At 42.7% G+C, this 22,637-nt stretch overlaps 1 protein-coding gene across 1 annotated transcript in view; it reads left to right on the top strand.

Annotated features, from left to right (window-relative positions):
* Window positions 1-22,637, top strand: part of anos1 (anosmin 1) — a 193,040-nt gene that overhangs the window by 107,282 nt on the left and 63,121 nt on the right. The window contains exons 3-5 of the mRNA XM_078545237.1: window positions 6,317-6,379; window positions 6,722-6,944; window positions 20,807-20,991. Of these exons, the coding sequence (XP_078401363.1) occupies window positions 6,317-6,379; window positions 6,722-6,944; window positions 20,807-20,991 (471 nt within the window). The remainder of the gene's footprint in view (window positions 1-6,316; window positions 6,380-6,721; window positions 6,945-20,806; window positions 20,992-22,637) is intronic.

The following is a 22,637-nucleotide window of genomic DNA, read 5'->3' as shown; positions in this document are numbered from 1 at the left end:
ATGTGCCACTGTCACATGAGTTGGGACATGTCCATCACTTCTAGTGAAACCTTCATTAAATATTTAAAAACGCTCATGAAACCTCATCCTGCCCGTGGATGAGGTTTCATGCTTTCTCTTAAGCCTGCCAGGGCTCCCGGCCTGCCCGCTAACCCTAAGGTTGGATGGGCAGGTCCATTAATTATGTTAAGTACTTTTTAAATGGCCTCAATAGGCAGTTGACAGGTCGGCGGGCGCACAGCTGATTCGGCCGCACCCCCGCTGATCTGAAAATGGAAATGACACGGAGTGACATCAGCAGTTTTGCCCGACGTCAGGAGTTTTGCCCGACGTCATCCTGCGTCATTTTATGCGTTGGCGAGCGGGCCCCGCCCCCACTTGCCGACCTGAAGATCCTCCCCATGAAGTTGGCAACAACTTTTGAACTTCCTTTTCATATGGTTCCCCATTGTGCTGGTGTGGAACACGCCCACTTCAAAAACCAACCCAACACCATGAAAATTGCAGAAGGCCTCCAAGTCCACTCCCACGATGGTGCCGGCAATGTTAGAGCAGCTGCGTGCAGGCTAGTGACCCGCCCCCTTCTCCTGCACCACTGAAAATTGCCAGTGCTGGGAATGGGAGCGGGAATCCCGGAAGCGGGTCCCACCCGCCACTTTTTAAGCCCGCTCAGCACGATTCAGCTCCTCACCGGGATGGGAAACTCCGGCCCCGGTAATGTTACCTGTTGGTCGGTGTGAAAAGTGGGTGCTGTTTCCACCATTTAAACCAAAGGCATGGAACAAACATGGAAGGGTGTGAGTAATGTCATTCAGCTGTAGCAGTTTAAATCCTGCTGATAATCTTGACGAAGGCTTTAATATATGTTTCATGCCTATATTCCTATAATGCCCTCAATTACTGCTGCCTAGGAGGTACAGGGCAGTCACCATAATGAAAATTTCAATGCATTTATGCTGGAGTAAGGGTTCTTCAAGATGTTAACAGTGCTCAACTGCATTGCTTGCCTTTATCTGTGTGCTGTGTTCCCAATAGTACTTTGACCGAAAGCACATCATTAAAATTTCTAAACTATATAATATTGCAGTTACATGAATTTTGGACGATAAGAATGACAACGTGTTTGCACGGGGAAAATGCATTGTCATGCAAATTGTTAACCTATGGTTCATCTGTGGATAGGTTAAAACAAATGTTTGGTGACAGGAGAGGAAGGGGTCTATTTGCGTGATCATTAATTTTAGTGGGAAAAATGGTCGCAAGTAAAGAATAGTGGAATGGTAGATGATTTCTCCATCTTTATCAGTGCTTTTGGTATTCCCACCTTTCAAAGAGAGTAAAAATTGCACTAGAAATGTAGGAGGAAAGGCCCATTCAACTCGTTAGAGCCTTGTTAAAGCTTTGCATTAAGAAGTGCAGTCAGGCTCTGGTTAACCACCAGCATAGAGTCATTACTGCACAGAGAAGGTCATTTCGCCCATCAAGTCCATGCCAGCTATTTAGGGAGAAATTCAGTCAGTCCCATTCCTACTACTAATGCTTGTGCCTCAATCTGCGAAGAAGAAGCAGAATGCCGTGGGAAAATGATGTCTGGGTGGGATCCCGACGTGATCCCTCCCTCTTCCGCTTTCCCCGAGGTGGGGTTGCTAGTCCAGTGGGAAGCCCCACGGCCTGGTGGGAAAGAAATTGAGTTGACTTAAAAGGCAGTTTAGAACATTTTAAAGCGTGGATTCGCTCCTTCCCAATGGCGCATGTGTTTCACGCTGTGTCTACGACTCGCCACGTTGGAGGAGGTGGGTGTACATGGGAACTCATCGTAGAATGAAACTGACCTGATAGGAGCAGATGAAGGGTGAAACATGGAAACCATGCGGTCAGTCACAACAAAAAGTTTCAGCTGACTGGTGTAGTCCTTTCAGGCTAAAATCACTGATTAGTGACTTTCTGCCACTTTCAAGGTCACAGTCTTGAACGCTAACCCTGTTTCTCTCTCTGCAGATGCTGCCAGACCTGCTGAATATTTCTAGCATTTTCTGTTCTTATTTCAGATTTCCAGCATCCGCAGTATTTTGCTTTTGCCATAATATAAGATGGTCACTCATAAATCCACTAGGGAATTCCTAAATGCACTATGACAGAGGTGAGGAGAATTTATTTCTCTCACAGGGTCATGAGTCCTTGGAACTCTCTTCCTCAAAAGGCAAAGACCTTGAATATTTTTAAGGCAGAGGTAGTTAAATTCTTGATAAGCCAGAGGGTGAAACGTTATTGGGGGTAGGCAGGAATGTGGAGTTGAGGCTAAAATCAGATCAACCATGACCTTCTTGAATGAGTATAGCAGGCTCAAAGGGCCAGGTATCACAGTCCATCAAGTCTGCACTGTCTTTCTGAAAGATCATTTCACCTAGTCCCACTCCCCTGCCTTATCCCTGTAACCTCGCACATTCTCTCTTTTCAGGTAGGAAACCAATTCTCTTTTGAATACCTCGATCGAACCTGCCTCCATCATCCTTTCAGGAAGTTTGTTCCAGACTCCAACCACCCTCTGGGTGAAAAAAATTTTACTCACATCACATTTACTCCTTTTGCCAATTATTTTGAATCTCCAGCTCTTGATGTTCTCTTGAGTGGTAACAGTTTCTCACTATTTACCCTGTCCATGCCCCTTAGGATCTTGAATACCTCTAACAAGTCTCATCTCAGCCTTCTTTTCTCCAAGGAAAACAGTCCCAACCCCTCCAATCTATCCTCATAGCTACAGTTTTCCATCCCAGGAATACTTCTGAATCTCCTCTATACTCTCTCCAAAGCCTTCGCATCCTTCTTCAAGTATGGCGCCCAGAACTGGATGTAGTACTCCAGATGAGACCTAACTAGTGTCTTATACAAGTTCAACATGACCTCCTTATTCTTATTCTCAATGCCCCTATTAATAAAGCCTAAGATACTATATGCTTTATTAACTGCTCTCTCAAAATGCCCTGCCATCTTCAATGACCTATCTACATATACACTGAGGTCCCTCTGTTCCTGCACATCCTTTAGAGGCTCTCCCTTTATATTGTCGCACCATGCCTTGTCTGCCCAATCCACCAACATATCTATGTCCTTTTGAAGTTCAAGACTATCCCATTCACAGTTGACAACATTTCCAACCTTTGTATCATGTGCAACTTTTGAAATCATGCCCTGTACACCACAGTCTAGGTTATTAATATATATCAGGAAGAGCAAGGGTCCCAACACTGACCCCTGAGAAACTTCATTACAAACCTTCCTTCAACCTGAAAAACAATCATTTATCGCTACTCCCTATTTCCTGTCACTCAGCCAATTTCTTATCCAAGTGCCTACTTTCCCTTTTATTCCATGACCTAAAATTTTGCTCACAAGTCTGTTGTGTGGCACCGTATCAAATCATTTTGAAAATCCATATACACCACATAAACAATGTTTCCTTATCAACCTTCTCTGTTACCTCCTCAAAACTCCAGCAAATTAGTTAAACTTGATTTTCCCTTGATAAACCCATGCTGACTTTCCTTAATTATCCTGCATTTGTCTAAGTGGCCTACTCCTGCTCCTAATTCATATGTTGGCATGAATTCAGAAGGAGTTTTGTCACCCAGCGAAAGGTGAGAATGTGGAACTTGCTACAAGGAGTGGTTGAGGTGAATAGTATTGATGGATTTAAGGATGATCTGGATAAATACAAGAGTGAGAAAGGAATAGAAGGATGTGTTGATGGGATTAGATGAAAAAGGGTGGGAGAAGATTTGTGTGGAGCATATACAGCAACATGGACCTGTTGTGCTGAGTGGCTGTTTTTTTTGTGCCGTAAATAAGATGTCTTTCTACTATGTAAGATATATATTGCTAGTCAAATGCCTTTGCCATGGTCTGTGAAGAGAACAGTTAGTGCATTGTGTGCAAATGTATACAGGTACAGTAACCTCAAATCTGGCACTCTCGGGACCGAGACTTTGCTGGATTTTGGATATTGCTGGTTTTCGGGTTGGGTGATTTGGGCCATGGGCAGTTCGGGTCAAGCCAGGTGGGGGTGAGGGTCAAGGGTCACTTGGAGTGCGGGACAGAACAGCGCTCAAACTGACAAAGCCGGTAACTAGTCTGGAGCACACCCTGCCAATGCAGCATTTAGCTGAATTTTCCAGTAAGTTATTTTTAAAATTTTACTCAATTAAAATTGACACATGGAACATTATAAAAATGACAGGTTTTCAGACACCGTCAATTTTGGGATAGCTGGTTTTGAGGTACTCTACCTGTAATAAATCAGTGTGTTTGGGCAACATACTAAAGAAATTCTAGCATATATTATTAATGTGGGACAAACCAGTAGTTCTATGTGCATCCCTAATTTATTTTTAAATTTCAAAACTAAATAAACCCATAATTCCTTCCTCAAATAAGACCAGGAAATGCTGGAAGTACGTAGCAGGTCAGCCAGCATATGTAAAAAGAAAAGATAGGTTCAAGATGAAAGCAAAATACTGTGGATGCTGGAAATCTGAAATAAAAACAAAAAATGCTGGAAAAGCTCAGCAGGTCTGACAGCATCTGTGGAGAGGGAAACAGAGTTAATGTTTCGAGTCCATATGACTCTTCTTCAGAGTCTTCTTCAGACTCCTCTGAAGGGGAGACACACGGACTTGAAATGTCAACTCTGTTTCTTTCTCCAAAGATAGGTTCAGGCAATTCGGGTGTGTCCCCTTCATCAGAGCTGAAGTTGGAAAAATAAACAAGCATTTTAGTTAGCTTGGAAGATGGAAGGAGAGGTGAAAGGAAGAGGGTCAATGGATATGGAGGGGCTGATAGGTTGGTGCACCTGCAGTCTGCTTAATGAAATGATTTAAAAGATCACCAATGCGATGGTGCAGAGATGTAAAAAAAGAGCAAGGTATTTTACAACTGGAGCTCAATGAAAATAAAAATCAGGTAAAAGCATGTTTAATGGTGGCTGAAATGGTTTTACACTATCAACCAAATGTTAAAATTCCTCCCAGTAAAATGTTTATCATTAAGACTGAAGTTTTTCTTCCCACATGAAAAGTAGTTTCCTCTGATCTTACTTCCCTTGTTCTCTAAACCACCTGGAGGCAGAAGTGGATCTCCCTACATCCATCTGTCTATTTGTCTGTATCCATTTAAAAATCTAACCTACCACCAAGTATAATTTCTAAGATCCGGAAATTATGTTCAAATGGTGTAGAGAAATTACACTTCTAGTCTTCATTTCAGTTTGAAGAACAGTCATTGAATGTGTCAGAGACGATCAATGGCATGGTCTTGATCATAACGCATTGTTGGATCAACTTAGATTTTTTTTCTTCTGCAAAGCTTTGGTCTCATACGTGGCTTGACTGGATTTTAGCCAAAGTATTTATTTTTGGCCAGACATTATACAGAATGAGATGTTTCGAATGTAAACAGCTTTGCCTGAGATAAAAATAGTTGAATATAAAGACACTTCTTTTCCTGTCAGTATGAGCTATCGGGAATGTTAAATCTTGGGTTAGATGAACAATTGTTTCAGTCTTTTTCATGACTGGATGGGGTTCAGACACAGACATTAAACCCACTTGTCATAAAGTCCCTGGTGGTTAAGGCAGTATTACAAATATAGCAGCAATTATTGGCTTTGTCTCTTAGTCAACAGCAGCTACTAGTTTCTAACTTTGATCCGTGAGGTGTACAAAACTGAAATCATTCTAGATGACATTTTAAACAAAAATGGTGTTGGGAAGTCAGTAAAATTGCTTATATGTAAATATTGGTAGCAGGATAGCTCTGTGACTATTTAACATGAATGGAGCACATTCAGGACTGGATATTAATATAATAGCTGGTTGGCTTGAGCTTTTAGTTATAGCAGGGATTACATTTGGAAAGCATCAGCTCTTTGGGTGGTCACAGATATATCAGTCAATCCGATCTAGCATGCAAAAATGTAAAGATCTATCTCATCATGCAGTGCAACAGTTGCATTTTGTTTCAAGACTGTAAATATTATTTTGAGTTCTTTTTTAATTAGTGAGTTGAAAACATCATAATTCTTTCGCTGAAAATGCCTTTGCCAAAGAAAACACTGCAGTATCTCTAACCACATCAGAATAGATTTGACAACTCAAATGGAGTTAATATGACTTTCCAATTTTTCTAAGACATCATTCCTGTCACTTAAGAGGGCATCAGTGTGTAAGAGTGAGCCACAGGCATGGATAGAAATGGACTTTAATGCATCTTATCCCTTTGATGTGGCTTTTGACACTAACAGGCACTTTGTTCTGCTTTACAGTGCCTGGAGCCCTGCAAAGAATCCTGGGACTTACAGGAGACTCACTGCCAAAGCAAGTGTGAGGTAAGGTCCACCCTTGGGTGATTTATTTTAGCTACTATCAACTTTGAAGATAAGTCAAAATTCTGGTTCAATTTGTAGGATTACTGAATTTAAACGCCAATGGCAATACTGTACCAAGAGGGATGTGAAACTGCAGTCTGAAATGGAAAGACAGCACAATGAGTTTCATCACTTGGGACCAAATTTTTTTTCAAATGTTCACAAAACAAATACATTAATTATAGAATTCTTCCAGCCTTGCTATTTACCATATAAACAACTGGTTTTGTAAATCTTTCAGCATTAGTTCGAGAAAAAAGCTTTTTTTAGTAAATAAATCAGTTGTTTTTATTTAATTTCCAGTCTCTCTTTCCAAAGAAACACTATGAGTGCCTGACCAGCTGTGAGTTTCTCAAATCAATCCAGTCAGCGAAACAAGGTGATTGTCCCGCTCCAGAGAAGGCCAGTGGCTTCGCTGCTGCCTGTGTTGAAAGCTGTGAGGTAGATGATGAGTGCTCGGGACTGAAGAAATGCTGTTCCAATGGCTGTGGTCATACTTGCCAAATACCACGGAACCTGTTCAGGGGTATGCACCTGCCTTATATGTTGAACAATGCTAACTGAAACATTAAAATGTTTGTTCCATATATCAAATGTTTTCCAATAATATTATTGCTTGTTGGGAGGATTATAGTAGCACAGCTTTAAAGTGTCTCCTGCAGTCTTATCCTTCAATACTTTCTGTCAACATGCATTTACATAATGCCTTTAATGTAGTAAAAATGTCCCAAAGCGCTTCACAGAACAAGATATGATACTGACATTGATAATGACAACAGTAATTTGTTACAAGAGTGATCCAGTTAGTCAAGAGAATGAGCATTGTGTGTGATTTAAATAAAAGTCTGCTCTCCCAGATCTTTTGTTTTTCCCCCTTCTTGGTTCCTATCTTTCCTTCCCCTCTTTACATGCACTATGAATGTGTCTCATTGGACAGGATAGACTCAGTGACATGTTACCAGGCCTCTGTTTCTGTTCTTGTGCTGATTAGCTGTACCTGGAGTAACTTGGATTGATTCCTTCCATCTTCGTTCTCTCATAGGAACACAGAAACAGGAGTAGGCTATTTAGCCCTTGGAGCCCATTCGGCCATTCAATGAGATCATGGCTGATCTGTGACCTAACTTCATATACTTGCTTTTTACCCATATCTCCTAACATGTTTGGTGAATAAACATCTATCAATTTCAGTTTTAAAATGAACAATTGACCTAGCTTGAATTGCCATTTGCAGAGAGAGTACCAAACATCTAACACCCTTTGCAGACAGAAATATTTCCTACCTTCACTTCAAAGGCCTGCCTCTAACTTTTAGGCCATGTCCCTTACTCCTAGAGCTGAAATTTTGGGCTGCGAAAACAGTTCCAACCCTTTTTCCTGTCGGAAAATTCAAGCCCCTTACTCCGAAATGAGTGGAAATGGTTTCTCTCTATCTACCATATCACCTCCCTGTAATATCTCGGAAACTTAAGTCGAATCAGCTCTTAACCTTCTAACTCCATCCTTCCCTCGGGAAGCTTCTTTTGTCTCCAGGATGGCAGAACTGAAACTAACAATTCCGATTCTGTGGAACTTGTGGCCACAAGCCCATTGTTCTGTGATACATGGCAGGCTTATCAGCCAACCATACCATCTACTATTTAAACTTATGTTCAAACGTGAAATAACTATCAAGGGATACTCACTATCAAAGGTGTAACCAAGAATATATAAAAGTTTTCAGGCAAATATTCAGCTTGGGTATATTTGTGTGTAATTCATGTACCATGCTGCGGAAGTAACATAAAAACTAAGCTGATGATGCTTTTGACTTGTGTCTAAGATCTTGACTACAACATGTATATTTGTACCGTTCATGGGGTCTAACAGAGGTTTAATTCTGTGATGTTGCACTCCAGTAAGAAGGGAGCCCAGGTTGTAGATAGGGCAACAACATTACAGCCCTGACTCTTTGACCCATGCTCCCTGTTAACATGGCTCTCCTGAGAGTGAGGAATCTAAGAACTAGCACTAGAGTGTTTACGGAATGATGCATTTCAACATGTGAGACTGCGGGTCATTTTTCGTAGGTTGCAAAGCAATCCAGCCATCAATGCACACTTTAATAATGTAGAACAATAGAGGTCTTTGCTGTGGTTAGGATGGAATACTAAGCTTAGGAATTTAGTAAAATACTTCAGGGAATTAGGCACCACTGGCTCAGTCTCCATTAGGACATTTGAAAATGTGATCTGATAAATTACTTAGTAGTAACTGTCGAGACTGAACAATCTATGTATTACTGTGAAAGAATTTCAAAAATCCAAGCTTCAAAACAATTAAAGTATCAAACAAAGGCTGCCATGATGGCTAGTTGCATTTAAAGTGAACAGCGGAGCTTTGTAGACCAGGAAAGATCCTAGGTTGGACTCCTGCTCTATGATGTTTGTTCAGGTGGGCAGGGAGAGTGGCACTTCAATTGACCTCACAGCCAAAGTTCCAATTTGTCATCTGTAACCTCTGCTGAAAGTTAATGTGAATGGACACATGAGAATGCTATTAAAAGGGGAAATGCATATTTGCATTCTGTAATTGTTCCTATTTAGATTTCAGTGTCAAACATAATGGGCTGGATTTTACATCCAGCGAATAGGCGCAGTGGCCAGATGTGGAAGTGGGTGTATTTTCCACTCTCGCCCAGTCCAGTTGCTCCATAATAACTTAATGCCCATTGGGATGTTAATTCCCTTGAGGCAAGGCTTTCACACTCATCCAACTTCATCAGAGAGTCCTGCTGCCAAGAGCGGCCAGCCAGTCAGATGGCTGGCTGATCTCTGGACCCAGCAGCGCCACCGGGAGCGGTGGCCGCTGCTGGGACTGCGTCCAGTTCCTAACAATGTTCAACCTGGAGCCAGATGCAAGGTAAGGGGTCGGGGTGGAGGGCATCGCTGGAGCTAGGCGGGCACTCCCTTGGGGGGAATGGGGAGAGGAGATTGGGGGCTGAGGCGGACAGGGTGAAGGTGAAATGTGGGTGAAAACAGGGGGTCTGTAAGGGAGGCAACCCCCTCCCCCACTTTGCCACCCAAAGCCTGAGCAATGTTACCTGCCAGGTTTCTGACCCATCTCTGGCCTCCGCATGCCACCTGAAAAATTGCTGCCAGGGCAGGGTGAGGCCTCGTGGGCAGGTCACCTGATGCCTCCCCCGCTATGTGTAATATTGTGTCAGGGCAGGCAAGTAGGTAGCAGGCTCGGCGCCCATGGCATTTTATAGGCTCCCTGTCTGCAAACCCGTCACTGGTGGGCTGTAAAATTCTGCCCAATGAGAATATACATGGGGTAAAAGTCCCAATCACACTATGATATAAAAAAGTCAATCCAATAAAAGTCTGTCTATCTGTCTGCCTTTCATCTGTCCTTATTCCAAGGTATGGTTGTATATGAACAATATTCCCCCACTGATTTCTATTCTCCACTGCCCTCATCACCTGTCCCATAGAGAGGCCAGTCCACATATAGAGAGGCCAGTCCACGTTCTGATATTATCCATCCATGCTATCTTCTTGTGTATATTTTCCAGATTTCTTGCCTTGTATTATTTCTTTTTCCAAACGTTCGCCTCCTGTTCACATCACGTGTCCAAAGTATGGGAGCTTCCCTGATATCACTGTCTCAAACAAGCTCCTCTTAACACCAGCTTTCTCATGCACCCACTCGCTTGTCCGCATGGCCATCCATGACACACCTAATATCCGTCTGAGTCCTTTCATTTCAAATGCTCTTATTCAAACCTCTTCACTCTTCTTGATGGTCCACAGCCTTACATTGTCACTGGCCACACAAGGGCTTTCAGAAGGTGAATTTTTGTTGTAGTCAAGATGCTGTGGGCTTCTCCATATCCTTTTAAGTGAGTTCGCAACGCCATGACCCTTGTTAAGTCTAGCCCGAATTTCTTTTGTAGCCTCTGCATTTTCCCTGATAAGTGACCCAAGGTAGCAGAAGGTATCGGCCTATTCAGGCTGAACTCCATTAATCAGAATCTTGCAGGTCTTTTCACCCATCCCCATCACCTTGGTCTTGTCGACATTGAGTAGGAGACTGTATTTCTGGGTAACTTGACCAAAACAATCCACCAACTCCTGCAGCTCCTCCACTGAGCTTACGAGCAGAATAAAAATATCTTTCATAATAATCGAAAGACCTAATTTCAGGCAGTAATTATTTAAGATATTTCAAGGACATTTTTTTGTATGATTTGTGTAGGAATGATGGATTAGAGAAACCATTCATATTTCATGGTCACATTAAAATATAACCATTTATCAACCTGCAGCATTTAACAGTACTTTTTAACAGATGTAAAACCATTGATATATTCACTAAATCATTAAAAAAATAGTCTTGTGAGGTCAAACATTTTTGGAAGCTGTTCCAAATTGATATAAGTAACACTGAATGAGAAACTCCCCTCACATTTATTAGAAAGGAACGTGAGAATGTGAAAATACAAGCTATATTCTGGGTTTGATGCTGAGACTCATCCAGCATGATCTTCCCATTGTAGTGATTCATTCCAGTCACAAAGTACTTACCTAACTGTGAAGCGTTTTCGGACAGGCTGAGACCACAAGATAAGCTCAGAGAGGGCGTGAAATAGGAGAGAAAACTAGAGAAAGGGCAAGGGCAGGTGGGCATCTTGAGAAGTTTGGCAATTGGAATGGTGATGTGGCAGAGGCAGCTGAACAGTTGGACTCAAGCTTAGAAATCCATGAGCTCCTCACATTTATATGAAAGGAATATCGAAAGCTCTGTTGTGCAGCTGTATAGTGGCATAGCGCATCTCAGATGTCCAGAAGTGCTTCACAAATCAATTTACTTTGAAGTTCATTCACTGTCACTACATAGGTGGATTAAGCAACTTTCTTGTACACAGCAAGGTTTTACAAACAGCATAGCATGGATTTAATCTGTTTTTTGGCATTGTTGACTGAGGGAACATTGTTGGCAGGGCTCAGGTACTGTTCCCTGTCCACTTTGACAAGTGCGTGAGGTTTTTAACATAAACCTGAGCAGGCAGACAGTGCATCCGTTTAAGTCTAGCCTCATAGTACTTTTGTGAGCTGTGTTGCATTGCTTTTATTTGCAAAACTGCTTCCAAATGTAGAATACCCCTCTCACCACTCCCCACCCACCTCCACAACTACCCTACCAATACATTCAAAACTGATGGCAATGCTTCGAAATAATGCTGCCCACAAGTATGGTCCCACAGCTCTGCAAGTATTTGCTTTTTGTAGTGCCTGAAACTCCTTATTGCCATTAGGGTTCAAATAGTACAATAATACATCAACACTTCAACCTGGTAACCTTAAACTGCTGCATCTCAGTTTTTTCCAAGTTTGCAACACTCTAAATTTCCATATGGAATAATGAAATGTTCATAACATATCAGTCAGAATTCTCTTTGGATATGATTTTGAGAGATTACTTTTGCACTGTTTTTATTGCACAACTTTTGAAGGGGTGATGAAGGGGGTGATGAAGAGCCTGATGGAGCTGCACAATTATAAAAGTGTTGTCATCTATAAAATTCAAAGAACAAAACCTGAACCTATTATTAGACTTTTTTTCTGCTTAATGCTATCTCTGTCTATGGTGAAGATTTTAATGCGTATTATATAAAACCCCAGAAAGTCAAAGTGGAGGTTATTTTTATTTGGGTCTCTGTTTTATTTGTTATTTAGGATTGTCCTAGGCTGATTGCTGTGGAAATTGAAGAAGTAAATCACATTTTCAATGGCATAGAGTTACATTGCATCCTGGAGATGTTCGTACCCCTGTGAGAACTTTAAGTCACCTTGTCTGAAACTACACTGATGGGATTAAAATGGGATTGGGATGCTACCCTGCATCTTCAGGAACATTTTTATTAGGACACTAACAAAACAGTGTTCCCTTCTTAATCAAAACGTTGAATGCGTCATGGAAATAAACTAAGGCAAGGATGTAAAAATACTTCCAAAAATGAAATGGGGCAGTATTAGGCAATAAAAGATTTGACATTTACCATTTATATCATTAAAATCAGTGCCTTTCCTCATCTGACTCTTACAGATTCATGTTGGCTGATTCTCCTGCAGTTAAAAATATCTCTTACGTTGCTAAGTACACCTTGGTAACGGCAGAATGTTTGAACGATATGTCAAACAAAATTGAATCTATCATTTCTATAACTTCCCACACTATTGAATGGCCATCTTCAGTGAATTCAGTGCTTATTGTTAGCAATGGCTCTGCTGCTTTTTTTCTGCTTATCAGGCCGGCACTAAACCCAAGCCCTTTGATGTCCTGAATCAATGACAACTGCAACTTACATTTCCGTGACGTTTATCACAAACAGGGGAGTGCTTCAGTGTGTGTATTACAAGGCCTTGATCAATTTGTCATTAAACCTGCTTCCATTATGAATGCCCTGTCGGTGCACCAAACCTCTATGCCTCTAGCTCATTTCAATTCTAACTCGTAACATTTTAACTATCTCTATACCACCTGGTTCTGCTGACAATCTTTGAAATCCATCTAAAACTTGCGCAGGGTTAAAATCAGGTCCAAGTGTCTCCTATCTCTCTATAAAAGAATACCTCGCAACGAATTATGTAAAACCCTACTTGGCTCTAAAAGGTATATTTCGCAGCACTATTAAAGTTGATGCCGGAGCAGAATGTAGAGTTGGTTGCCAATTTAGAATCATGCGTACTATATTAGCATTCAATAATTTCAGCCCATGTTATGGGACCCAGACAGGAATTTTGAGAATTTATGCTTTCAGCTGTACCAATGCACATTGTAAGTTTGGGACTCATGGAGCAGAATCTTAGGGTGGAATTCTCCCGTGTGATTAAGTCCCGTGGCGGAGGCGGGGGTGGGGAGATTTTCCTGATGTGGAGGCCACCGGGAAGTCGCTCTGTATCGCGCAACCCTCACCTCATTAATTATGCAGCCGGGGGGCTTTCTCAACGTTTCACGTGGCGCCCCGCCATCATATCCAGTCACCATTTTTAAAAGGCGTCCGGACATCAATGACCCACCAGTGAAGAAAGAAGATGGATCTCCAGGAACACGCTGAAGCTGGAAGATGGTCCTCCTGGAAGACACTGAAGCTGGAAGATTCACTTGGTAGACGCTCCCCCAAGCTCACTACTGCAGCTCGGAGAGTAAACAGTCGCTGGAGGCCTCCACCCCGAACTCTGGAGGCTGCCTCAGGCCTTCTTCAGGTAAGTGCTGATATGTCTATGCCATGTTGGCCCAGATGTGTTCTGGACTGGCGTGATTTCCCGCTGGTGGCACAGACAATCAGGCGGGGGGGGGGGGGGGTGGGGTGGGGGGGTGGGGGGAGGGGTGGGCAATTCCGGCCGGGACTTCGTCTGCATCCCGTCAGTGGGATGCAAATCAGTTTCATGCTGGCCTCTGCCAGGAATTGTGAGCTGCCGTGGCAGCCGGGGGCGGAAGACCCTGCCGTCATTTTATGCCGCTGTGAAACCGATTTTTGGACCTCCCGCCACATTGTTTCCCCCCTTCCCCCACTCCGCCCACCATTAAACTCACCGCAGGGTGCATGGGAGAATTCCGCCCTTAGTTTTAGCATGGATGGAGGGATGATTTCCAGGTCAGGAATGTGGACAAGTGAGTAGTGGGCCTTCCAGTTGAACTTTCTGGAAGGCATCCAATTAGGAACTTACCTCTGGGATCACCATCAATTATGGATGGTGGGTAGGATGACAAATCTGGACCCGCGGTTGAGTGTGCAGGATTTAAAGGGACACCAGCAGCCTTCACATTGGCTGTACAGAGATTCGTGCTTTGGTGATTGGGAGGAGCTACTTCTGAAGAAAATGGAAGGGATACATGATAGGTCTTCAGCCCCATGGAGTTCGGAAAGTCTCTTGCAGGAATTGCCAGCAATTTCCTTATGAAGAATTATATAATTAATCTTAGCCTCAGTGACCTGTTCCTGTCGTTGTAAGCCTCTGCCCATACCTGACCTCAGGCCTGCACACTTTGCTTCTTTATAGTACAAAATGCATGTCATTTTCAGGCCTCAGTGACTTCCTGCTATGTACTTGCCTCCTTTAAGCTGCTGTGTTCCATATGCTGTGTGTGGCCCACCTGCTGTTGGTGAATAGCCATTACAGATACAAATTTCCCTCAATTGCCTCCTTAAATACTACAATTTCCTTCCTGCTACGCTGGTTGCCAACAAGATTCCCAACCTGTCCCGGGGAAGATGGAAGGGGACTGAAAGACATTAGGATACCAGGATTCCCATTTCCAAATGTTTTTGGAAAATTATGGTTAGTGCCTCCACGATCTCCTTTCCACCACCTGTTCACTGTTCTGAGATGTGTACAATATGGTGGTGGGTCTTCTAATGTTAGTCCCATTAGTTCTTCTAATACAATTTTCTTTTGAATATTTGTCTTTTTGTGGCTGTTCAACCTGCTCCTGAGGCCTATACAAACTGAGGGAAAATGTTCATTAAGCATCTGTGCTCTGGTAGCTTATGAAGGCCTGCCTCCTTGCTCCACATCTGATGCAGAGTGGTGCCCCTCAAGCAATGTAACCAATTGTCTCGCTCATGGAAAGAGACGCCAGTGGACCTTTGTTGACTATGCCTGCCGTTCCAGCATATATTCCCCTTCTTCATTCCCTTTTTAACTATTGTTTGTAGTCCTTAGGGCACTGAGGGCAATTGTAGTATTCCGCCTAGGAGCTTATATTATTCTTGGTGAGGAAATAGCTGGCAATTCCTGCAGGAGACTTTCACAACTCTATGGGGCTGAAGACCTTCCCTGTGTCCCTTCCATTTTCTTCAGAAGTAGCTCCTCCCAGTCACCACAGCCACTGTGAAGACTGCAGTATCCCATTCAATTCTGTCTAAGCCAGTTGGAATCAACTAACTCTATACTGGGATGAGATTTTTGGCTGTCTGGTCGGTGTGGCTTGGCATTACACTGGATGGTGCCATTAACCACTGGCTCAACTGGGGATTTACACTGATTTAAATTTAATTATAGTGTAACAAATAATCTCAGTTGAATTTTTCGGTCCAAAGTTGCAGATTGCAGTTTACAGAGTCAATGAGATAGGCAATGATATTGTGCTCCTTGTGATTCCAAAGAACACCTGGCCACAGTTAAATACAGGAGAGATGTTATATTACCTTCAGTGAAAGAACTAACCAAATTCTAATTTTAAAAAAACAGAAGCACTGTACTTTCACATGTAAATTGCAGTTTCATTGCACGTTGCAATTAAATTTGAAGGCTATGATTCAGGTTGACAGGAAGGCTAACATGATAAAAATCACCTTCAGGCAGTTAGGTTGCTTGAAGTACTGTTTATAATTGTAAGTGAACTGAATGCTAACGTCTGTCACAAATAATAAAAGTAAACTATGATGAATCAGAATATAAAACCATATCTCCTTCTGTGAATTATTAACCCCACACTTAGCTACTCATATGTTTGATACTTACTCTGGAGAAATATTGTACTATTATATTCTTTCAAGGTTCTTATAGTAGTGTACAAGTTACACCTTCATGCACAGCTTTATATTCTCTATAAGGGTGCAACTTACATCTTTGATTTGCTTTAGGGGAGGTGAGTGCGGTTGGCAACACCAGCATTTATTGTCCGTCCCTAATTGCTCCCAAGCAGGGAGTGGTGAGCTGCCTACAGCTGAGTGGCTTTCTAGGGCCATTTCAGGGGACAGTTAAGTGTCAACCATATCGCTGTAGCCCTCAGTAGTCACATGTAGGCCAGACTGGGTAAGGACATGTAGATTTCGTCCCTGAAGGACATTAGTGAACCGGATGGGTTTTAAGGTCAAAATGACACAACACAAAAACAAAATACACAAAACAAAAGCAAAATGCACAGAAGAAAAATACAAGATGCTGAATCTTGCTGAAATACTCAGCTGCTCTGGCAGCTCCTGTGGAGAGTGAAATGGAGCTAATGTTTCAGCTTTGTGGCTTTTCATCAGAATGGTCTTTATAACAATCTGGTAGTTTCATGATCATTATTAATGAGAGTAGTAAATCTCTGGAGCAATAGCCTGGGCTTCTGGATACAGTCCAGTAACATTACCACTACACTAATGTCTGCCTGATCTTACTGTGACAAATGGAGTGAGCTTATTCGGTGTTAAAAGTAATGTTTAGCTTAAATACAGATTCATGTTTGTGCATTGTTGCTGACACTTCCAAAAATTCCTCCTAAAACCAAACCAGATTAACACAATTCAGTGCACAGACTCTGGGATCATTGTTTCTTTGCCTTGTTGGGAGCTTATTAAGTATCAGTTGAAGGCAGACCCGCAAATATCACCATACTTGCCTTTCAGGCCAAATCTTGTTAATGGTTTCCACTGTAAGGTGTTGAGGCATTGGGAAGAGTCAGTGGCAGAGGGGCAGAGTAGGTTTAAAGGTAACTCACTGTTTCAGGCCACACAGCATTAGAAATGCTCTAATAAGTGCCACTTTATTGGATATATTGGAGAAGGAAATGAGGACGAGTAGCAACCAATAGGTAGGAAATTTGGAGGAGACCCCAACAGAATTCAGTTACCATCGGTTATATCAAAATAAAAGCAAAAAAACTGCGGATGCTGGAAATCCAAAACAAAAACAGAAACAGAAATATCTGGAAAAACTCAGCCGGTCTGGCAGCATCGGCAGAGGAGAGCACAGTTGACGTTTCGAGTCCTCATGACCCTTCAACAGAACTAAGTAAAAATAGGAAAGGGGTGAAATATAAGCTGGTTTAAGGGGGTGCGGTGGTTGTTGGGACAAGCAGCCAGTAATATGTGGAGATAACCAAAAGCTGTCACAGACAAAAGAACAAAGAGGTGTTGAAGGTGGTGATATTATCTAAAGGAATGTGCTAATTAAGGGTAGAAGACAGGATAGATAAGGTACAGATAGCTCTAGTGGGGGTGGGGGAATACTAAAAGGTAGAAATAAACAATGGGTTGAAATACATTTAAAAATAATGGAAATAGGTGGGAAAAGAAAAATCTATATAAATTATTGGAAAAAACAAAAAGGAGGGGGAAGAAATGGGAAGGGGGTGGAGATGGAGGAGAGAGTTCAAGATCTAAAACTAGATCTTTACAGCCTTCCGGACTGAATATTGAGTTCAACAATTTTAGATCTTGAACTCTCTCCTCCATCCCCACCCCCTTCCCATTTATTTCCACTCCTATTTGTTTTTTCCAATAATTTATATAGATTTTTCTTTTCCCACCTATTTCCATTATTTTTAAATGTATTTCAACCCATTGTTTATTTCTGCCTTTTAGTATTCCCCCACCCCCACTAGAGCTATCTGTACCTTATCTGTCCTGTCTTCTACTCTTAATTAGCACATTCCTTTAGATAATATCACCACCTTCAACACCTCTTTGTTCTTTTGTCTGTGACAGCTTTTGGTTATCTCCACATATTACTGGCTGCTTGTCCCAACTCCCCCCCACCTCTTAAGCCAGCTTATATTTCACCCCTTTCCTATTTTTACTTAGTTCTGTTGAAGGGTCATGAGGACTCGAAACGTCAACTGTGCTCCTCTCTGCCGATGCTGCCAGACCTGCTGAGTTTTTCCAGGTATTTCTGTTTCTGTTTTTGTATCCGTTATATCAATACCCTTTGAGCTATCATCCTCCAGTTAGAGACATCATTCAAGGAGCAACGTGTGAAGAAACCAAAGCAGAGCAGGGAAGCCATGAGTGGGGAAGCCATGAGTGGGCTGTTGTATCCCTTGCAACCATACCCACAACCACAGAATAATATCAACACAGCTATGAATAATAGATTGGTGAATACATTAAAATCATTCAGCAGCAACAGGAGATTCTAATGATGTGGTTCTGACGGTACATACATGATTAACTGCAACCTTGTGACCTTACATCTCTGTGCTTGTGCAACTTTTCATGGAAATCATCAGTTAATGGTATGTGACCATCCCAAAGTCATTAATGGTGAGTTACAGAGGGTGACCACAACACGCATATTTTAAGGCCATTTTGAGTTGCCCACTTATTTCCTTCGAAATTATTCCAGGATTGTTAACTCCTCCGAGGTTTAAGGTTATTCACTTCAGTTGAGAATTATGGCATTGCTGTGCAATTTTCCACCAGTTCCAACAAATTGCTTACAACAAGCACATTTAAGATGACAGGGGCGTCATTCAGAAGACAGTTAGTGCACTCAAGTACTCCCAGAGAACATTAGAACAATCACATTGCTGTACAACATAATAATTGGAAGAAGTATATCCATATTCCTGGAAGATGAACAGTGACAAGCTATGCTCAGCAAGAAGAAGAGGAGCCCAAGGTGTAGTTTGAGGAAAAGGAAAAAGGTGATAACAAAAGCGCAACTGTTACTGTATGAAAGAGCATTGTTTCACCCAACAGTACTGTTCTCAAGGAGTCAAGGAACTAATGTGGTTCTGACATATCCTTCATTTTACAGTTAACCGAGAATCTTGAAGCATGAAGTAACTCACTGGGGCCTATATCAATGCTATGCCTTTGCTCAGCAACATCCAGTCCTCCCTCAGTCACCATCCTTGTTCTTTTTCATAGCTGTGAGAAGGAAATTACCTTCTGCTTCCTGATCCATTTGTCTCTGGGCAGGTATGATCTTCAGGTGGTGATCATACGGAGTATGGTGATGAGACTTTTCTGACTGTGAGTCCTATGTACACTTCTTCCAGATCTACCATTGAGACCAAAGCCTTTTACCAGTCTCCTCAATACTGATCTCTTCAAACATGCTGTTGGTCAATTCTTCTACTGGTTGGATGTGTACAATATGCCTCAGCATATTTGTTATTTTAAAGGCGCTATATAAATGCATGTTGCTGTGCTGATTAACTACGGTAGTACGACAGCATTATATATATTTTTCAATTGACTACTCAGTTGTTTTCACTGCGCACCCTAATGGTCTTGAGTTTCTTCGGGTATAGTTGTGAATTTGTGCAGGTGTGTTTAAAAAAAAAGGGCAAATGTTTTAACTCGTAGTTAATACAACACCTGGTTCTTGAGTAGTGCCACTCCTGAGGAAAGGCACATGAGAAGCTCAGTTACAAAGCGAAAAAAATGGAGATCACAGCACCTCTGCATGCCTTTTCATTTTTACCCTGTTTCTTTTAATTTTATATGAAATCTTTGATATGTTTATGGCCTGGATTTTCATCCTCGAGGTGGATAGCGGAAGTTGGGAAATTTCCTGGCTGCACCCGGCGGGTTGGAGTCAGGTCGGCCTGGGAGGAAGCTTGGAGGCCACCACTTGGAGTACCCGCTGGGCACGGAGACGAGCTGTTTAAAAGGCCTGCCTCAGTGCTATGGGATTTTGGCCCAGTTAAAATAAAAATATAGAGGCCCTCCAGCCCTTACTCCCTCACCCTCCAAACACACCCCATGCACTATCCATACCCCCTCATGCCCCTTATGCCAAGCTCTGCCCTTCCACCCAACCCCCCCCATGGCCCCTTTTGCCAAGTTCTGCCCTTCCACACACCGACCCCCCCACCCCATGGCCCCTCATGCCCCAGGCCAAGCCATGGTACTTCCATGCCCATTGACCTACTATGCACTATGTCTAGAACCAATGAACCCTGTCGGGACAGTAGGGAGTGTTGAAAAAACTTTGAAAAAAAGTAATTCATTTATAACTTTCCCCAAGGTCAAAAAAAATGTAATTTCACTACAAGCAAATAAAAGTGTCAATCAGCCAGACCCCCTAAGGTATCAGTAACAAAAACCACAAACCCTTGAAACCACCTGAAGTTATGTTTTGTCTGGGGTGCAGGTGCTTTAGTATTCTAAAGGTTGCATGGGCTCTCGGCCAAGCATACATAATGAGGCTTGGCTGAGTGCCCAGACTTTCATTAAGCTTGTTGAAACAGCTGCGCCACAGGGAAAACGTTGTTTGATCGACAGCTCAGGCTCTCTGATCTCTGCTGTCAACTTCACAATGTTTGTTTACAGACCAGGGTTCAGGACTCCTCTGAGGAGGCAAGAACCAGGACTCTTTAAAAACCTAGCCCGACTCCATGAAAATTGAGGAGTAGGACATGCCCATCTCTGCAATGCAGTCAGCCAGGTCGGGAATGTCTGATGCAGGTTTTTGACAGGAACCAGCCCGCACTCTGGAATGGGGTTGAGAATTCTGGAAATCGGGACCCACCTGCCATTTTTAAAAGCTTCCTGAGCCACCTGACTCAGTGAAAATCCAGGCCTATGCCTTTCTCTTTGTTTGAACCTGAATATTTTCTGCATCACTACATGTGTTCTTTAACTGCTCTACTGACGACCTCCTTTTGTACCCTCTGATGCAGGTGTCCCACTGAAACCCAGAAAGGAGCTAAGTTTTACAGAGCTACAAACTGGAAACCTGGAGATCAAATGGTCATCAAAGTTCAACATTTCAGTTGAACCAGTTATCTATGTGGTGCAGCGAAGATGGAACTATGGCATCCACCCTAGTGAAGATGATGCTTCCAACTGGCAAACTGTAGCACAGGTCAGTTACAAGAAGCAAACTCGTTGTTCATTTTTTTCAAATTTCACTCAAGCAACAAACACCGCTTGAAAATTTCAGTTCACCAAGCGTCCGCAGCATTTTGGGTGAGCATGTTCCAGATTTCCACTGCCCTATATTTGAAAAAATATCTCAAGATTTCACTCCAAAATGGCATAGATCTCATTTCGAGATTACGCCCCCTTATTATAGATTCCCCCACCGCAGGAAATGGTTTCTCTGTATCTACCCTAACAAATCCCTAAATCATTTTGAATACCTCGATTAGATCTCTCATCAGCTGTCTAAACTCAAGCGAATACAAGCCAAGTTTATGCAACTGGTTCTCATAATAGAAATTTTTAAACCCTGTCATCATTCTAATTAATCTGTGCTGTGCCCCTTTTAGGTGTCAGTCATGGTTGATAGCACACTTGCCTCTGAGTCAGAAGGTTGTGGGTTCAAGTACCACTTCAAGACTGGAGCACAAAAATCCAGGCTGATGCCCCAGTGCAGTACTGAGGGAGTGCTACACTGTCGGGTGGTGCTGGCTTTCGGCTGAGACTTTTAAACTGTCTTCTCAGGTGGATATAAAAGATCCCATGGCACTATTTTGAAGAAGCGCAGGGGAGTTGATAAGAAAAGCTTGCATTTATAACACGCTTGTCACGATCATCTGATTTTTCAAAGCCAATGAGGTACTTTTTGAAGTGTAGTCGCTGGGCGGGATTTTCCGCACCCACCCATTGCTGGGATCTTCCGGTCCCGCTGCAAGTCAATGGACTTGTGGCTAGGGCGCCGCCTCGCCCATGGCAGGTTCCGCCCGCGATAGGGCCGGAAAATCCCGGCCACTGTAGGAAACGTAGTACTCAATTTGTGCACAGCAAACTCCAACAAACAGCAGTGTGATAATGTGGGATAAATATTGGCCAGGACACCAGGGGTAACCTGCTCTTCTTCAAAATAGTGCTATGAGACCTTTAATATCCATCCCCAAGCAGGCAGAGTGTCAGTTTAAAAACTCATCCCAAAGGCAGCGCCTCCAACAGCGTAGCACTCCCTCAGTACTGTGCTGGAATGTCAGCCTTGATTTTTGTGCTTAGGCCCTGAGCCGGGATTTTCCAACCCCACCTGCCGGTGGTATCTTCCGGTCCCGCCGAAGTCAATGGACTTTTGGCTGGTTCGCCACATCCACTGCGGGGGAACCCGCCACGGTGGGGCTGGAAAATCCCAGCCCTGGAGTGGGATTTAAACCTGGAGACTCAGAGGTGAGAGTGCTATCAACTGAGCCATGACTGACACTGATCTGTTGTGTCCTGGCCAATATTTATTCCTCAATGAGCATCACAAAACCAGATTAGCTAGTCATTGTCACATAGCTGTTTGTGAGAGTTTGCTGAGTGCAAATTGGCTGCTGTGTTTCCTATATTACAGCAGTGACTTCACTTACTTCATTAGCTAGAAAGTGCTTGAAAGGCTTATATAAATGCAAATATTTTCTTCAAGGCCAATATATATTTCCTGAGGTTTGCTGAATGTAAAACTGAACAATACCTCAGATGTGGGTCTCACCAAGACTCCATACAACTGAAACATCACTTCATAAATCCCTCACTTTTGACATCCAACCCCTTGAGATAAAGGTCAAC

Source organism: Cetorhinus maximus, chromosome 7, assembly GCF_964194155.1.
Source record: "Cetorhinus maximus chromosome 7, sCetMax3.hap1.1, whole genome shotgun sequence".
In the NCBI taxonomy this organism is placed as follows: Eukaryota; Metazoa; Chordata; class Chondrichthyes; order Lamniformes; family Cetorhinidae; genus Cetorhinus; species Cetorhinus maximus.
Note: the sequence above shows the minus strand (reverse complement) of the source record. Positions and strands in the feature narration are given on the sequence as shown.